The sequence below is a fragment of the Eublepharis macularius genome, chromosome 7 (assembly GCF_028583425.1).
Source record: "Eublepharis macularius isolate TG4126 chromosome 7, MPM_Emac_v1.0, whole genome shotgun sequence".
NCBI lineage: Eukaryota > Metazoa > Chordata > Lepidosauria > Squamata > Eublepharidae > Eublepharis > Eublepharis macularius.
The window spans coordinates 38,885,003-38,904,524 of NC_072796.1; the positions used below are offsets into that span (position 1 = coordinate 38,885,003).

General features: G+C 42.8%; 1 protein-coding gene across 2 annotated transcripts in view; it reads left to right on the forward strand.

Annotated features, from left to right (window-relative positions):
• The first annotated feature begins 1,751 nt into the window (after window positions 1-1,751).
• The window catches only part of GFOD1 (glucose-fructose oxidoreductase domain containing 1), a 101,889-nt gene continuing 84,118 nt past the window's right edge, over window positions 1,752-19,522 (forward strand). The window contains exon 1 of one of the 2 annotated variants that reach the window (XM_054984863.1): window positions 1,752-2,192. In XM_054984863.1, the coding sequence (XP_054840838.1) occupies window positions 1,940-2,192 (253 nt within the window). In that variant the 5' untranslated portion in view covers window positions 1,752-1,939. The remainder of the gene's footprint in view (window positions 2,193-19,522) is intronic. The other variant, XM_054984864.1, reaches the window with a different exon arrangement.

Genomic DNA, 19,522 nt, shown 5'->3' on the forward strand with positions numbered 1-19,522 from the left:
GCAGTCTCCAGTTAGAAGGAATAGGTAGTAAGTGATGTGAAAGATACCCAGCCGAGATCCTGGAGAATCTGTCAGACAACAGATCTTGATAGATCAGTGGTTGGATCCAGTGTAAGGCAGCTCCATGTATCTGCTACACTGAAGCTGCCTAACAAAGTAGAAATAAAGCCAACAAATCTGTAAGTAGAGGCACAGAAAAATTAAGCAATAAAAAAAAACAGAAGAGTTCTCAAATAAAGCCAGTTCTACTGCCAAGAAAACGTCGTGATGTGACGTCCCTCCATGGGTCGGTAATGACTTGGTGCTTGCACAGGGGACTACCTTTACCTTTTCTAGATATAAATTACCAACCTCACAATGCAACCGTTCCTAAACATTTGGAACAGGAAAATCTTTGAAATGTACCAGAAGTGAGACAGACTAACAGGGAGAATGAGTTCCACAACTTGTGGGCAATGGCAAAAAAAAAGCCCTGACCAGCCTCTCCTCTGATAGCTTCAGAGAATGACAGTCTTCTGGTTTTTTCAAACACTGGTTGGGGGAGAGAAAATATAAATAATACATGACTGAAGAATATAGAATTTTCAAGCATGATAGTAAGAAAACTTAAATTATGTGTTTGTGGGAGGGGGCATGCCATCAGTCATAGGGTTATCAGCCTCCAGGCGAAGAGCAAGATTCAGGTCCAGTAGCACCTTAAAGAAAAATCTTGTCCTTTTACTGCAGATTAACACACCAACCCACCCACTTAAAACGACCTCCATGTGGTAGCTGAAGATCTCCCGGAATTGCAACTGATTGCCAGGCCAGAGATCAGTTCCCCTGGAGAGAAAGGCGGCTTTGGAGGGTGGAGGTACGGCATCACATCCCTACTGAAGTCCCTCTCCTCTTCAAACCACGTTTTTGCAGACTTGGACCCCTCCCCCCCACCCGCCGCCCCCATCTCCAGGAATTTCCCAACCTCTGCGGCGGCTTCAGTGGGCTTAGAAAGGTGCACTGTTTAGCACACGCCTGCCTTGGCCGGGCTGCAGTAGCTGCCTGGGGCGTTGGTGGGAAAAGCCCTGCGCTCTGCCACAAGAGCCTCTTGACCTTCTCCCGCCCTTTCCGCGGGGCTGCCGGAGAGAGCCTCCCAGCGCAATCCTATGCAGAGCGACTCCAGCCTAAGCCCATTCATTCCAGTGCAGTCTCTCTGCATAGGATTGCACGATCCGCCTTGCAGTTCTGTGGTTCGCCCCCTCCCCGCCCCCGCCCAAGCAAAGGGAGGCCGAGCGACGCCGCAAAGGCAGGCGAGCCACCCTCGAGCCGGATTGGTGGCCAATGACACGTTGAGCGCTGAAGAGGGCGTTGCAGGGAGAGAGGAAAACCTAGACGGGAGGTGACAGCGCAGGAAACTCCTCCTTTCCTCACAATGCTCCGGCGCGTATTGTGGTGAACATGGCAGGGGAGGATTAGGCGGCCAGGCAGGGGCTGCTGCGGCTGCTCTGTCCCCAGCGGCTGGCGGCCACTTGTTGGCTGCCCTCGATGCACTTCGGCCGCTGCTGAATGACAGCGGGAAGGGAGGGAAGGAGCCTGTGCTGCCGGCCAGCCTGCGAGGAAGCCGGGCTTTCTTCGGTGCGTGTAGGGCGGGCAGGCGGGCGGCCAGAGCAGGAAGCGGCAGGAGCCCGGGGATGAGCTGGCCATGGAGGCTACCGCTTGGCTGCTGAGGCGGGGGGCCCGGCGGGGGCCCGGCGCCAGCTGCTGCCGCGGCCGCCGCAGGGATCGGGAGCTGCTCGCCCTGCGCCGCTGCAGCCATTCCCAGCTGGGACCGAGCGCGTCGCGTATTGCAAGCCCACGGTGCTACCCTTGCGGCTCCGCGTGAACCTGCGGGGAAGGCCGGCCGGGGAGGAAGACGAGGGCTGGCGGATCGGAGGGGAGGAGGCGCAGGGCGGCAGCAGCAGCCATGCTGCCCGGGGTGGGTGTGTTCGGCACCAGCCTGACCGCCCGGGTCATCATCCCGCTGCTGAAGGACGAGGGCTTCGCCGTTAAGGCGCTGTGGGGCCGCACGCCGGAGGAGGCGGAGGAGCTGGCCAAGGAGATGAGCGTCCCCTTCTACACCAGCCGCATCGACGACGTCTTGCTCCACCAGGACGTGGACCTGGTCTGCATCAACCTGCCGCCGCCACTGACCAAGCAGATCGCTGTCAAAACCCTGGGTGAGTCTCCGCGCTGCCCGACGGCGCGCAGCGCAATCTGGAGAAGAGCTGCTCCGGTCTAAACCCATTGGCATCAGTCGGCTTAGACTGGGGTGACTCCGTTTAGGATTGCAGTGTTTGCTTTCTTTTGAGGGAGGAAAGACCGCTCGGGAGCGGCTTCTACATCCAGGTGCCAGGGTTCAACAGTTTCACAATGGCACTTCTCCGTACCCCTGGTTGGCTGGTAGTTACTCATTGGGAGGTCCAGATGGTCTGCACATGCTCAGAGGAGCTCTCTTCTGAAGATCACTGCTTATGCCCTTCCTCTTTGTATGTATGTTTGAGAGAACCACAGAGCCCAAAGCCCTCTGCAGGGTAGCACAGCTTCCTTTTGGGTGGGTCTGTGGCTAGGACTCTCTGCTTAGCTTGGAAAAGGGCCCAGGTTCAATTCCCAGTGTGCCCTGTTAAAAGGATGAGGTAGGAGCTGATGTGAAAAACCTCTGCCTGAGGTCCTGGGTGAGCTATTACCAGTCAGAGTAAACAATACAGGCCTGGATGGGCCAATGGTCTGACCCTGGAAAAGACAGCTGTATATCCCAGCACTCAATTTTGCTGTTAACCGCTTGTTTTACGCAATTGACTTCAGGGCCAAATTGAGCCCCTGAGGTTCAATTAAATGATGCTCCAAATCCCTGCTCTTCTTTAGGGTTTGGTTATGTTTATTTCTATGGTGCAATGGTCTGCAATGTGGTCAAAAGCATCCCACCTACCCTCAAAGCCCCTTTGAGAGCCCCTACACTAGAGATGTGTAGTTTGCGGTCATTTAAGACTGAGGAAAAGGCCTTTCTGCCCATGCTCAAATATACTCTTCTTTCACGTTCTAATATGCCTGTTTCCAAGTGTTTGAAAAAAGTTCCAGCCAGTGTCCTGATAAACTGGCAAATGAGATGTCGTCAGACAGGGCCCAAGCATCGCTTATCTGGTACAAACTCATAACACAACACAACACATCTACCACTCTGATGCCGTTCCATAGTACTATCTTATTCATTTTTAAAAATTTGTTTTATTTATGAAATTATATAAATAGACCATATAATAGCAATCAGCTTTCAACGCAGTCTAGGGACCCCCCACACACACACACCTCAGGTGTTGATATCGGTTTGTCCCTTAGGCTCTGCATGTTGAAATTCATGGAAAATAGCTACAGGCAGGCTTTTTTTCAGAAGTTGAGATTGAAGATTCCAAGATACCTTACCACATTCTTTTCCAAACACACCCAACGTTTTCTTCCTGGACAGTAAGGAATCTCTTGTCTTGACTCTTTGAAGCCATGTCATGTTTGCATTTGTTTGCTTAATCAAATTTGCTTCCTCCCTTCCTTCAAGAAGCCCAGGCCAGAATCTAAGGGCCTTCCCACGTTTTATCTTCATATTTTATCTTCATGTGAAAGAGGTTAGCTTGAGGGAAAGTGAACAGCTCAAGGTCACCTCACGAATCTCATAGCTGAGCTGAAACTTGAACTCCAGTGTCTTCTCTGGTCCAAGTTTTAAGGCCCAAATCCACACATGCATAGGAATACATAAATAAGCCTTCCTGAATTGCCATCAATTAATTTAAAAATCTGTACATTTAATGTCAGTTTAAGATTTCACATACAAGCACACCAACTGTGGAAGAGAGATTGAGAAATACGTAAAGGGGCACATGTAAATTTGGTTTAGTTCTGTATCTACCACAGTTCTGTATCTATCACATTCAGAATATACTGTCCCATCACTTCCTTATGTTCTAAAATAAAGGACACACTTCACGTTCCATGGTACCTATTTTAAGGGTCAAGCTTTTGAAGGAAGACAGCCCTAGTATTGGTCTTCGGAATACTGATTTACAATAGAGGCAATAGGAATTAGGAATGTTGGAAAATTTTAAAATAGATACGCCTGTATATGTATAATTTTAATTTTCACTTGTTGAAAAAAAGTAAATTTGCATGTACCTGATATATTATTTCCTCTATAAAGCATTTTTATTTGTATTGACTGTGGTAACCTTTCCATGTTCTCAATGCTTTGGAGGTGAGTTTGGGGTGAAATGCAACAAGCCTGAATTTCTTGTAGTTTCTTGAACTTGGTATTTTGAAACATGCCATGGATCCTAGTTAATATTTCAGTGTTTGAGGGTGATATATTTCCTGTAGTTCCAGAGGTGGATTGAACCTGATGGGCAATAGTGCTTCTCCAGGTCTATATCAGTCCTCAGAAATAGGAGTAAAGAGTATCTTAAGCATGTGTGAAACAGAGCACTTATTTTATTTCTAAAAAGATGTTAGTCTCATGTGATTTTCAGTGGCTGTTTCCTTGTGCTTTTTCATTTGCCATAATTATTTGCCTTTAATTTTTTTGCTGTTTTGTACACCTCATTATTTTATTACCTTTTAAAAATAGTGTATACGTTCTTGCCATCACTTCTGCTTTTCAAGCCATAACATCTTGCAATAGATGTTTTTGGTTTCCCTGAAAAAGGAAGACAGAAGAGGCAGGAACAGGGAGACATCCGCTTATCTTGCCACTGTTTTCCTGCTGCTGCTCCTGTCCCTTTAACAATAGCATATTTCAAAGAAATTAAACAGGTAATTTTTCACCTATCTTTTTTAGGGAAGGCTTTAGTTTCTGATGTTAAAGGTATTCTTTCCGTGGCCCTGTTCCTGTTCTTTTGACGGCAGCATGTTGCAAAGAAATGAAAGCATTTTTAGGAGGGAGAGATGAAAAACTTCACATATTTATTTGCTGTTTCGTAAGGTGCCTTCCCCCCCCCCCCGCCCCCCAATTTCCATTATCTTTCTAGGAAATAACTCTCTGCAATCTGTGAGAGTGTAAGGAAAGAATGACACTCACATGACTTCTGTGCCATTCTCCCCCCCCCTCCCCAAAGCAGGATTCCTTTCCCTTTAATTGCTAGTTTAAAACCAGAAATTAAGTAGGTGAAGCTTTCTGCAGCGGAGAGATAAATATTATCATGTCTTCACATCATTCCACGGTTAAAGACAAAGCTAGAGAGGCTGGTTGACAAATTAGTAATTCTACTGGCTCATCCTAAATAGATGATTGTGCCTCCCCCTTCCATGGGGAGATGCATAAACTTCTAATGCTGACAATGAATCAGTTTCGGACAATAGAAGTAGAACAGGAAACAGGAAGTATAAAGCACTAGGGGTTCTTGTTCCCCTCCTCCCTAACGCCATCATGTTACTCGCAGAGGTCACACAATGCAAGGTGGGAACTGAACATAATACAGTAACAGTAAAAGAAAAGATTTGCAAAGGTGACTTGAACTAGATGTACTCCAAGGATATTACTGAAAATTAGATCCCTACCATTAAAAATATATACATGAACACATAAGAGAGGCTGTTTTTGTTAACAAAGTGGTCAAAATATAAATCCTTTGATCTTCTTGAGCCCCATTATATACAATGTTGTTTTTCTGCCCTGTCAGGAGGATCAATTTCTTTGGTTTAACAGTGTTCTATTTGTCTGCAGACTGAGGCCAGACATTGGCCCCTGTAAGTGAAAGCAAGCAACTTTTGGGAAAGAATATTACCAGTCACGTGGGTGACTGACAAAAAATATTTTTAGGTTCTAAGATCAAATCCTAGCTCATGTAGTGGTGTTGGCTGCCTGCCAAGTATCCTTAGTGCATCAGTACTATTTACAGAATACAGTAAAGCTGCTTTACCTACTAGAGTCAGGCAGACCAGTATTGCTAAAGGTTTATGAGAGAGGGCTGGGATAATTAGTAAGCTCAGTCTGAGAATGAAAAGAGTCTTACTGTTTGCTCCTAAACACATTTACTGTGCAGTAAGTAATATTAATTTCAATGAGCTTGATTCCAAGTAAGCATTTGTTAGGTTGAAATCACAGCATCTCTATGCTGAGTGGATCTTTGCCTTAAGTAAGAGAATATAGTTATCCCCAACCAGGGGTCATTTCATAGAAAAAGAGCAGGAAGAACTCATTAGCATAACTCATTAGCATATACCACGCCTCTTGCCATCACCGGAAGTGTGTCATTAGTATAACTGATTTGCATATGCCACACCCCCTGACATCACCTATTCAGGCTGTTTTGGACCCAATCCTGGCCATTCAAGGCTGAAATTGGGCCCAAAATGGCAAAAAGCGGGCTGAAAATGGCTGAAAAGGAGCCCAAAATGGTCAGGATTGGGCCGCTGATGAGCGGGATAGTGATCTACCACCCATCAGAGGCCCAATCAGGCCATTTCAGCCCGAATCCAAGCTGAAACGGGCCCAAAATGACCGAGAGGTGGGCGGGGCCACCTTACAAGTGACCTCTTTGGGGAACGGCTGGAACTGCGTTCCTGTGCACTCCCCCTCGAAATGAGCCCTATCTCCAACAAAAAAAGGTCTTGACTTTTCTGGATATAGCTACCAAGCCCATTCTGGAGAAGTATTCTTCATACTACATTGCTCTTTATTTGGGATGTTTAGAGTTTCCCTGGGCCTATCAGAATGCAGTTACTCAGTTAAGTGGTAAATTCTCTCTTTTTCGTAATAAATGGTTTGGGCAGTTACAGTTAGCTGTGAGGGTAGCAGTGGAAAACAAAGTAGAGGTAGGTGGTAGGGTAGGAGTTAGTGAAGTGTCTTACCTGGATCTACTATAAGTTTGTCACCTCCAAGTTGGGAAATTCCTAGAGAATTTGGGGTAAAGCTTGGGGAGGGCAGAGTTTGGGGAGGAGAGACATCTCACTAGAGTATAAATTATAATGTCAGAAAGTCCACCCTCCAAAGTGGTCATTTTCTCCAGTCTGGAGATAGCTATAATTCTGGGAGCCCTCCACACTCCATGTGGAGGTTTGCAACCCTAATTTACCAACTAGCCCAGAAAGGTAGTAGCAAAACGAAGTGCTGCTGGCCTGTTTTGCAACAGTGAAAGCAGAGTTCCTGGAGTGGGGAAGCATACCTCTTGTGTCGCAGGTGTCAAGGGGCAGGGACAAGGTTATGCCAAGTCCTTGGTACAGTAAATGATTCCCATCACATACACATCCCTGAAGAAACTGCTTTATCTGTCTACCCAACAAGCTTTCTGGTTGGATTATTTTCTGTCCCCTCCCCACTGTTCGGTTTGATGGGCATGAGGAGAAGACAAGCAGACTGTCTTTTTTTTTTTGTGATAGCTGCCTTGCCCGCTCTGCTAAAATTTGTAAAGTTACCTGGCTAGGTTTAGGACATGTTTTAGTAACACAGACAGTATTTTCTTTTATTCTTGTCCTAAAGTACTACCTTCAAGACTCTAATAAAGCCAGTTTGGTGTAGTGGTTAAGAGAGCGGGACTCTAATCTGGAGAACTGGGTTTGATTATCCATTCCTCCACTTGAAGCCAGCTGGGTGACCTTGGGTCAATCACAGCTTCTAGGCGCTCTCAGCCTCACCCACCTCACAGAGTGATTATTGTTGTGGGGATAATGACATACTTTATAAACCGCTCTGAATGGGTGTTAAGTTGTCCTGAAGGGCGGTATATAAATTGAATGTTGTTCTTCTTCTTATTAAAGGCATCTTTTATAGTTCAAGGTATAGTTTTGGTATATATGTTTCAATAGCTTTTACTCTATAATCCTGATACCACCCTAGGACTTACTATCCAATTGAAGGTTATATGGCATGAAAGGCTAGTGGGCAAACAAATCATGGGCGTCATTTCCACTACTACTGAGGTTCTAAATGATTAACTTTGGATAAGCATCCAAGGGACCCCAGAATTCCTAAGGCCAATATTTGAGAATTAACAGAGCAAGATTTCACTTAGGTGAATGGCAGTGGTATTCTAAGACTTTTTTTCTGGGAATGAGCCTCACTCTGTGGTGCAGAGTGGTAAGCTGCAGTACTACAGCCCAAGCTCTTATCATGACCTGAGTTCGATCCTGGCAGAAGCCGGGTTCAGATACTGTGACACTGAGAGATCTCTGTCTTTTGGTGCTACACCTCTGAAGATGCCAGCCACAGCTGCTGGCGAAATGTCAGGAACTACAATGCCAAGACCACGGCAGTACAGTCCAGAAAACCCACAACAACCATCGTTCTCCGGCCGTGAAAGCCTTCGACAATACACCGGGTTCAGATAGCTGGCTCAAGGTTGACTCAGCCTTCCATCCTTCCGAGGTTGGTAAAATGAGTACCCAGTTTCCTGGGGGTAAAGTGTAGATGACTGGGGAAGGCAATGGCAAACCACTCTGTAAAAAGTCTGCTAAGAAAACGTCGTGATGCGACGTCCCCCCGTGGGTCAGTAATGACTCAGTGCTTGCACAGGGGACTACCTTTACCTTTTTAAGCCTCACTGGACAGACCTGAGTAGGCTACTGAGTAGCCCTGGTTAGGTTTGCTCTTTCGGTTTCTTGCAAAGCATATGAAATATAAAATGAGTGGCCTCTCTGCTTGTATTTTGTGTATGTTTCTTTCTCAGACACTTTGTCAGAGTTCCGAGAACTGTGCTAAAGTTGAAGTGTGATTCTGGAAAGCTAGCAGTGTTGTTTTGGCTAAACCACTCAGGAGGCAAAAATTGCAATTAGTTGGACCAGCAGTTGTTCTGGATACTTCATGTTTGGGATGTCATGCTTAATGGTGGTATGTTGAATGAGAAGTTGTCCCATCTACCCCAAGACAGCTATTTTGTGTGGTGCCCACTATCTGTTACCATAATTTCAAATGCGCCTGCAAGATCAAAAAGGTTGGGAACTGCTGGAGTAGAAAACTGCACTGAGGACCTTCCAAGTCTACAATTTTTATTTAAAAGTTTCAGTTTATATCTACTATGATCTTAACATATTTATGCAGACATAAGTCCAACTGAGTTCAATGGGGCTTACTTATTAGTACATGTGCTTAGGGTTTGCAAGCTAAATTACTGATCAGTGGAGCCTGTATTCCCTATCTCTGGCTATGATCTATTTACCAGTTTTGAAATCTTGTTTCCCAATTTTCTTTAAGAAGATTAAGCAAACTTTAAGTTCCATATTTGCTAAATTATTGAAGAATGTATATTCATTGTATCAGCTGAATATTAATTATTTGTGATGATTTTGTAACACAAGAATTACACAGTCCTTTCAGTAATAAGAAAAGGTTTTAAAAATTGTTTTCATGATATTGAAAAGACATATTGATCAATATAATAACTGAATTTATTTCAGTACATAATAAATTGATCCTAGATGTCATGGAAAATCTCTGTAGATAGTTTATTTTCCTCTAATTGTATAATAGAATAAATTTTATTCATAATTATTGCACATCTTATTTTTCATGTAGTTATCAATAAATTGAATTGTTTTTTCACCCAGTTCCAAGCAAGAACCTTTCTAGTGTTCATTTGTAAATCTATCAGTTCCCAATATTTCGAAATAATATTTTAAGTAAATCTCAGTAGTATGATAATAGCAATAGTTTTTCAATCTATTTTTGCATTCCAGTTTCAGTAATAGCAAGAGAAAGGAATTATTCTTAAAATACACCAGTAAAATAACATGCCATAAACAGGCGTATTCAGAAGTAAGTCCAATTTTTATCAATGGAGTTTACTCTGAGAAAGATTGGAGCCATGATCTCCCAGAGCCAAACTGAACGGGACGAATTACACGAGGTCATGCGAGTGTCTAGAATCATGTCTGTTCCTTCTTGCCCACGTCCATTTTACTCCTGATGAACATCGATTCTGAGTGGCTTCTGCTTCCCTCTCCCCTCTTTCTTAGATTCGGCTTACACTCAAACTGTTTTGCTTTTAATCTGGATAGGGGAGGCATTTTGCAAGCAAAATCCACCAAATTTGCTGAGCTAGTCCTCACTGTCCTCTACCCCCCTCCCCAGTTTCAGAGAGATTGAACCCCAGGAAAGGCATGATCCATGGGTCCCCCCTTCTTGTCCCTTTAATAGTAAAAACTGGAGTGGCTGCTGGGAGCTACTTTGAGGGGCTTCAAACTGACCTCCCCAAGGTCCAATCTCCATGAAACTTGGAGGGTCTTTAGAGGACAGCTAGCAGTTGGTCCCCTGAAAATTTTGTAGATTTATTTTGCAAAATGCTTCCCCCATCCCCCTGGATAGCCCCCATAGTTTTATCCATAAATAATACTGGAGATCGGAGGTGGCTGAGGACAGGCAGGAAAGAGTTGTTTCTGGCTGACAGCAAGAAACCCTGCCATGGCTTCAGGAAAGCTGCAGAGGAAGGTTTGAGCTTACACAAAGAGAAGGTGCATCATGGGATACTGTCTCTCGTCTGGGAGGAATGGGGAAGAAACACGTGCAAATCCAAGCAAGGGATCAAGTGTAGTGTAGCTGCATTGTGTAAGTGAACAGGAAAGCAAGAGGGAAACGTGTAAGTGCATTCACGTGTCATACACGTGTAATTTGTCTCACGTAGTTTGGCTCAGTCTTTCTGCTTAATTCTGCACAGCAAAGCATTTCACTTCCCAAGTAAAGATTTTCAAAGGTAGTAGCTGGGACTGTCAAACTTTCCAGCAAGAAACACATGATCTGTCTTCCCATGCTTCTTTTTCTCTGACCCTTCTCTACTCGTCTCCTTCTCTACCTAGTTTTAGCTGAGTGTGTGTGCAATGCACAAGGCCCTGAGGTTCCTCTGCACTTCTTGTATGTAGATCTAACCAGCTCACTCTTTGCTGGTGTGTGTGTGTGTGTGTGACACATGTAATCTACTGCTGTTCACAGCATGAATAATCTGTGTGTTTTCTCAGGTGAGAATGGGATGATTCCATCTATATATGGAGCATCCATGGTCCTTCTTATAGGCAGGTAATTATCATGGATTTTTCCATTGCTAAGTATTGGCAGGGAAGGGGGCAGAAGAAAGGGGAAAAGATCCTTCGAGCCCTAAGGAGATCGCTGTTTATGAGATATCTTATATTTAGATTTAGGTTCAGCAACCTAAACGTTTTACTGTTGGTCTAATCTGAACCCATGCTGCTTATGTGGCAAGATTACCTGTTAGTAGTATGTAAAGCTCAAGCACGTGGCATAGTCGAATTCACTAAAGAATGCAAGTGCGTGCTATTAGGTTTTTTAATTAGGTATTTTCAGTACCTGTGTTCTGAAAAAATTTGTACCCCTTTTGTATCTCGCTTGAATATAGATAGGCCTGTTTTTCTCTCTTTTGAAAACTCGTATTTAGTAGCACTGTATGTTGCTAAACAGCTGCTGTGGTGCTCCCATTGATTATATCTTAGACACATCGGCAAGATCAAGGCAAAGCTGGAATAATTTATGTGTGTCTGAAGTTCAACCTGCCCTCCGGATGCTGCAGGATCATCTTTGCTAGGAATTATTTATCTTTCAGATTCAAATAAACACTTGCAAAGAACAAATATTTTGCCTTAGGATTCTGTCGGCTGCCAGACACTTTCAAAATATATAGCATGCTGTTTCCCTACCCCCATGCTCCATCCCCTGTGCCTGCGCAGTCTGATCAGAATGGATCCTCAAGTGCATCTTGGTTTTGAAATGCACATCTTGATGTTGGAACTTTTCTTTATCATGACTGCTTATCTCTGCAGAAGTCATAGTGATTGACTGCATCCAGTAGCTTGATAGATTGTTAGGTTATTGTATTTGCAAGACAATTATTGTTATCCTTGATTCAGAATAGGGAATTCAAGAGACCATGAAAGGTATAATCTGAAGAAGTAAAAAATGTACAAGTCCTATTGATTTGAGAAATCAGAATATGTGGAACCATTAAAAAGAAGAATGAAAATAGGCAAAAGCCAGTGGTACAAATATTGAAGAGTATTTATTATCCAAGAAAAAAACCACCTATGTTGCACCTCTTTGGAATATGATTTTGGTACTCCTAGCTACAATGCACTCATAGTAGTCACACAGTAGTATGACCAGTCCTAAGCAGAGTTATGCCATTCGAAGCCCATTAAAGATACACCTTTCTAAGTCCATTGAATGGGCTTAGAACAGCATAACTCTACACAGAATGGCACTGTTAAGGGCCTCATTTTTTCAAAAGGCTGTATAGTAATCCATTGCTCGACATTTGTTAATGTGATATTGATTAGCAGCATCAGATTCTGCTTGTCATAATGGAGGTTTTGTACATGGCATTCAGTAATTAAAACTACTCAGTTAACCACAAACTTAATTTTTTTAAAAAAAATATTAATGCAAAATAAAAAGTGAACAAGAATGAAAAAGAAGAAAAGAAAACAGTGTCGGCTACAAAAACAGTACTGGCAAATCTATACATAGGTATCTATCCCGAAAAGATTTCCTAATATGTCCATGCACAGTTGCCTTCTATATGTGATACATTCAAATGTTGATCAGTTTATAAAGTCTTCAATCCAGTGATTTACAGGAGGTAGGCTTTTGTCTTTCCAACGTTGAAGTATAAGTTAAGGTTAAATCCCAATCTTATTTCATGTTACAGAGGTGGTATTGTTGTCCTAGTGCCCTAAATATTGTTAATTATTATGAAAAGTTAAAGATGGACAGGTGTAGATTAAATCATCTGAGAAGAGACACCCAAATTTGCATTCCAGACTAGGAGTTTAAGTCCTGTTGAACTAACTGGAACTTCCTTCAGAGTAAAGTTGTCTAGAATATTCTACATGCTCTATGCTACAAGCTTTGTCAGCAGCTGGTAAACAAACATACAATCTTATTACACAATTAAATGGTAAAAAATACAGATAAAATGGTATAGGCTGAATCCGTAATCCTTTTCATTAGAATCATGTCTCCCAGGAGCCTACCAACCATATGTGGGGCATGTGCTATCTGTGATCTCCTGGTACACACAGTTGACATAGAGTGTGAACAAGGACAAGGTGCATATTTACCATGCCTTTTCATGCAACATAATGATTGTGCATCTCAAGAGAACTGTAGGTAGTCTGCATGCCCATTATGTACTATTGGTAGGCTCCCCAGCACATGAGATTGTAACAGATGAAAAGGTCTCATGTCAGTTGCCAATTTTTGTAGTTATCCAAACGAAATGCAATGTAAAATATAAACATTAATAAAATATAAACATTAGTAGTTATACATGTGCTGTGATTCAGAGTGTGTGCTTAAGTGCAACAATAGATTTTGGCATGTGGATCTTCTTTAATGTGAGCGCTGAAATTTGTGAAGGTCTGACACATGGGGAGGGAGACAAATTCAGAAACTTGATATCACTTCTAAGACCATATGGAAACCATGTGCAAGGTGCTTGCAGATCCATTTGTTCAGTAACGTGTGTGCACTCCTGGGCTATTTCTTTCGTCTGTTTTTGAAATAATTAAGATTGCAGGTTTCCATTCCTTCGCTTCCTGGAGAAGAGGGCCAGTGCTTGGAAGCACTTGTCCTTGATTCTCGCTGTGATACTGCTGTAGCTCATTTGGTGTATTTCAAACTTTCTTGCCTAGTGTGGCTACTGCTAGCTTGTAAGAAGAACTGTCTCATAAGGGGAGATAACAGGACTCATCTTTGAAACCTGAAGCTCTTTCATAAATATTATGCTATTTATAAGAGCTACAGAAAAAGTGAAATTATCCCCAGTCTGTTTTCCTTAATCTTTATCCAGTTTAGCTCAAAACAAACCCAGACACGATTGAGCGGAGTCCCATTTTCAGCTACAAGTTGAATTGTGTTGTGAATAGTTTGCCGTCTTGGATAATATCTGTGTACACAGGGCTTTTTTTCAGCGGGAATGCTGTGGAACGGAGTTCCGGAACCTCTTGAAAATGGTCACATGGCTGGTGGCCCCACCTCCTGATCTCCAGACAGAGGGGAGTTTAGATTGCCCTCTGAGCTGTGGCGTGGAGGGCAATCTAAACTCCCCTCTGTCTGGAGATCAGGGGGCGGGGCCACCAGCCATGTGACCATTTTCTCCTAGGGCAACCCACTGAGTTCCACCACCTCTTTTCCCAGAAAAAAAGCCCTGTGTGTACATATTATAGTTCTGCTGATTCAGCTTGAACTGTTTAGAAAACGGGGCTTCAAACAATGCAATGCTCTTTTGTAGCTGCACTTTAAATGCATCTAAGAGGGCCGTATATTGATTTCACTAACCAAATGTGGTACGAAAAGGGCTTGCCTGAACACCACTAGAGATTGCGCTGCATTAAATTAGCTAATTGACCTCAGCTCCAGAGCTGTCAGTCTGGCATCTTTTGGCCAGCGCTCAAATCATTTGGATACTTTAAATAAATAATTACCTCATGGAACACAATTATACTATTTTTCTATAATTATTTTCTTCCTAAATAGCATTATTTGTGCCTTCAAACTAGGACTAGTGAAGGCAACTTGGGTGGCTTCAGCTGCCTTATCATCAACAGGTGTTCTTAACGAACACACCAAAGCACTTCATTTTAGAGTGTCTCCAAAGATGATCTAAAGATTAATGTGCTTAATGTAAAAACAAAGTGTAGTGCAGAAGCGTAAAGAGCTTTAAACAGGTTGCATTTGATGTCTGATGTTTAACTACAGACTACTCAGACTACTCCCATGTTAATTAAATTGCCAATGTGCCGTTCACATGTATTGATTTAACCACCTCTCATTTTATCTCTTGGCAAGAGTGTTGGCTTGTAATGAAGTGTCCAGTGGTTCATATATAACGCAATGCTGGTGTTATATGAAATATGTCGTAGCCACAGTGACAGAAATGATAGCAATCCAAATATCTGAATTTTCTTCTCCCCTGCAGAGGTCTATAACTTTGGGAACTTTTTAATTTGCACATCTGTATTTACTAGAATGGTTGAGCTACCACTAGAGAATTCCATTAAATGCTTGCTGGAAACCTAAACAAACCCTGTTGCTCACTTAAAATTAAAAATAAATGCTTGTGGCTTACATAGAAAAGTTTTATTACAGAAGTGTTTTTTTCATGGAGATTGTGGAGATACTGGACAAGGCCTTGTTGAGGGTATAGAATTCTGTGGTTCAGTACATTAGTAGGCCCAGATGTAAACACACTTAGGATATCTGTGCCTTCAATAGTTGAGCAAGGGGATAGTTCTGGTAAGAGCAGGTTGTCCTAAGCCTGTCCTCTTTTTCATCTGATTACTATACTGTTGCCATAACTAGAAATTTTCTCCTTTTGTTCTTTTCTAAATATATTTACTCCTCCTACTGTGTTAATAGATTTCCTGTATTTACTCAAAGCAACACTAGATTTTTTCCCCTAGGTTTGCTATCGAAAAGGGGGGAGTTGTCTTATATTTGTGTAAAAAATACAGTTATATCAAGTAATAGAAAAGTTTCTGTATATAACTTTTTTAGGGGAGCAGTCATCTTTCATTCAAGCTAGTCTTCCTTTCAAGTAAATATGATAAATTAGTTGCGTGACTGAATAAGAGCTCTAGAAATTGTACTTTTGTTGTACAAAAGTTGTATGAACAGCATTCTTACACTTCTGCACTTCAGTTCCTAGAACTCTATGAGGGCATGTCAGGAGAGTAAAAAACCATTAAGGTTCGATCAGTTGCATTTTGTCCTGTTTTACTGATTTCTCTCCATCTTCTTTCCAAGAAGAATATTTCAATGCTGTTACAAAATCTTTATGCTAATCTTTGCCTTTGAGGTCAACGGTTCCCCAACATTTCACTTTTCTCACAGATTCAGTCTGCCTAACCATTAAACTCTGCTTTTATCTGCAAATTTAACACCACACCCTGTAGTGTACTTTGTATACCCACAGAGAATCTGCAGCTCGGATTCTGTCAGTTTCATCCATGTATTCTTAAATGGATGTCCGCTGGCAAAGAGTTCTAAGTAATATAAATATATATTTCGGATGATGCACTAATCGGTCGAATTTATTGTTGCAATGTGAATGACAAACAAGGAATTTGGTGTAGAATAATATACTATTATTTCTTGAAAGAAAATTCTGTAATAGTGCATATATATGTACAGAAGTAACATCTGTGCCTAATATAACAGTGAAACTGAGTATGTGTTGCAAGACTCAAGTCCAATAGCACCTTAAATACCAACAAAATTTTCAGGGTATAGATGCTTCCACGAATCAAAGCTCCCTTCTTCAGATACCTTTTTGTGAGGCTGATGGATTTCTACTCCAGGCAGTTGAACAGGTGTCTTCCATGAAGATAGGTTCAGGTGGGTCGCCATGTGGGTCTGCAGTAGAACAGCAAGATTCAAGTCCAATGACACTTTAAAGACCAACAAGATTTTCAGGGCTTAAGCTTTCCAGAGTTAAAGCTGTCTTTGTCAGCTACCATGAGTATGTGTCATATAGGAATATGTGGTGTTATATATATGCTTTCTGCTGTCTAGCCTCATTTGATTGGCAGCAGCTTTCCAGGCAAAGAAAAATCTGCAATCCGAGATCTTTCCATATCGTAAGTGTTGACTAGTCAGCATTGTATACAGGCAGCTTCTGTTGCAAACTGGTGGAATCAGTTTCCCCTAAGCTCAGTCCTGAAAAGGATCTTGTATATCTGACCAAAAGGTTTGTACTGTGCTCCCACTCTTGTTTTTAAGTATATCTGTATGCTTTCCTTTCTCAACCACATTTTCACATTTGTAAAATTACCTGGATCTACAGCAGGAGTTCCCAACCTTTTTGAGTCTGTGGGCACGATCGGAATTTTTACAAAGGGTTGTGTGCCCCACTCCAAAATGGCTGCCAGAGGAGGGGGTACTAGCCACAAAATGGCTGCTATAGGAGATGGACCTGACCTCAAAATATCAGAGTGACGGTTATGCATAACTCTGATAACAGCTCTACAACGTGAGGGCAGCATGTTACAGTTCTTAAAATGTCAGACTAGGATCTGGGAGACCCAGGTTTGAATCTCCAATCAGCCAACCAGCCAGTCACATACTAACAGTCTAACCTACCTCACAGGGTTGTTGTAAGGATAAACTAGAGAACAGGAGAATGTTGTACGCCATTTCAGGCCTGCACTGGGGAGAAAATTGGGGTATAAATGAAGTCAATAAATAAAAAGCATTTCTGGCAAGGGCCTTTTGAAGTACTGTTCAGTAGGAGGTGGGGGAGTAGAAGAAATAAAAAACACAGAGACAGAAGAAGGGGGGAATATAAGCCCAAAGTGGGCAGGAGAAGGGGAATCTAAATGATGGTGGAGAAGAAAAAGAAAGGAAAGATGACTTTCTGCTGCTTCTTTGGCACATGGCTTTCCTCATACCTCTGCCAGCTTCCTGCTCCCCTTCCTGAAATTGGCTCTCCACTCCTACCTCATTCAAGATGGCAACCCAACAAAAGGGCTCTTCTTTCATTCCCAGCTGCATTCAAGAAGAGAGCAGGCCAATGTGCACTGGAGAAGGAGACTCTTCTCTCATCCCCAGCAGCAGTAGCAGCCCAACCAGCTTGGATAGCAGAGGGAAGGGCTTTTCCCCATTCCCAAAAGCAGTTTCCATTTGCACAGGAGAGGGGAAGTCTTCTCTCATCCCAACAGTGGTGGCTCCTGGGGGAAGAGCGAGACAGCTGGCTTGCATAGGGAAGGGTTTTTCTCATATTCTGGCAGTGATGGGGCCTCCCAGGACCAGAGTAGCCTGGCTGGTTCCTGCAGAAGAAGAGCCTGGTGGAAGCCGGGTTCAAATAACCCGCTCAAGGTTGACTCAGCCTTCCATCCTTCTGAGGTCAGTAAAATGAGTACCCAGTTTCCTGGGGGTAAAGTGTAGATGACTGGGGAAGGCAATGGCAAACCACCCTGTAACAAAAAGTCTGCTAAGAAAATATCGTGATGCAGCGTCCCCCTCATAGTTCAGTAATTACTCGGTGTTTGCGGCACCTTACCTACCGCAGGTCAAAGAACTAGCCAGTTTAGCTTGTAATTATCAAAAGGGTGTTTGTTGGAAGAACCATCCTAGAGCAAAACCATTCTTTCTGTGTTACAACCAACTACTATTTCTTAAGGGTTATATTTTTGTCTCCTTTGAAAAACTGGAATTGTTATTCAGTTATACAATATTCATAGTTATACAAATATTTATACAATATTTACCACAGTCAGATTTTTTTTCTGTTTCAGCAAATTAATCGGGATATTTTTCCCCTAAAGGGATGATTGCAACCCTTCCAGCATACTGCTCAAAGAAAGTCCGTGCCAGGAGTGGAGGGCTGCAAGGAAAGAGTAGAATGTATGTTATCTTCCTCCAGGTGGCTCTGATCAGTGTAGGGTGGTCTTTTAGAGGGCAAGAGGAAGAACTCTGCTCTCAGCAGGCTCAGGCTGTCTTGACTTATTTGGCTTCCATCCACCTTATCTCAACAGAACCCATACTGCCCTTTTCAGTCTATCTTGTTTGGCCACCCCTTTCTTACCCAGTTGAGCTGTGATCCAAGCTACTGCATGTCAAGGAAGGAGAGGGCTACACCAAGAGAAATGGCCCACCAAATGTACGTCTTGCCATGGTAGAAGACTGATGTGGAAGGGTAACTAAAGAGTTCTGTCTACAAGCTCCTTCGATGGTCTATGTGTGCCAGCCACAGAGCTTCATTATTTCCCCTTTAAATCAGTTCTTTGCTTTTGGTGTTGAGGGGGTGGTGGCGGTCACATAAATGATAACAAAACAACTGAAGCACCGAGTGTTGTGTTTGCTCTTGGAAATACTGACAGAGCACAGTGCATGATGGTGGCAGAAATGGTGGTGTTACCAAAAATATAGACCAGGTCACTTGACATTCCTTACATTTGTACTTAAATCATAGTAAGCCTTTTAAAATCTTTTCTTCCCCCTAGAGATGAGCAATGTGTCAGCAGAATTACCAGTTTTCAAGTATGAATGCCAGTTTGTTTTAGTGACTGAGAGAAGGCAGTTTATGAGTGAGAGGTTGTGGGTAGGTGCTTAGCCGATTTGGGTGTATTTCACTGTACACAAGTAAGAAATTTTTGCAGATAGGGGTAGTAAGTTGGATGCTTACCAGTTGTGAACAAGTTCAAGGACATGACTGGGATTACAGCTGTCCTCCTTGACTGAAAATATAATTGGGGTTATAACTGTCCCAGTTTTCTCTGGCGCTGATTGTCGTTGGCTGTTAGATCAATTGATTTGATTTTCTTTATTTGTTGGCGAAGTGTGTGTTCCACACTGATTAGGTTATGATCTCAAAAGTCAAAATAAATGTACTATTCTTCCTTTTCAAAGCTGTCCTTCTCCCCTGCCACCCAGCTCTCTTGAACTGTATGCTAGAAGATTTAAAAAATCTTGTTTAATCTATTGAAGGAGAAAAGAAAAAAATAATGATGGTTGGGAATCCCTGTAAATATTTCATACAGTGTAAAAGAACGTTAGTTTGTTGACGGGGGGGGAACCCCATTTTAACCCTTA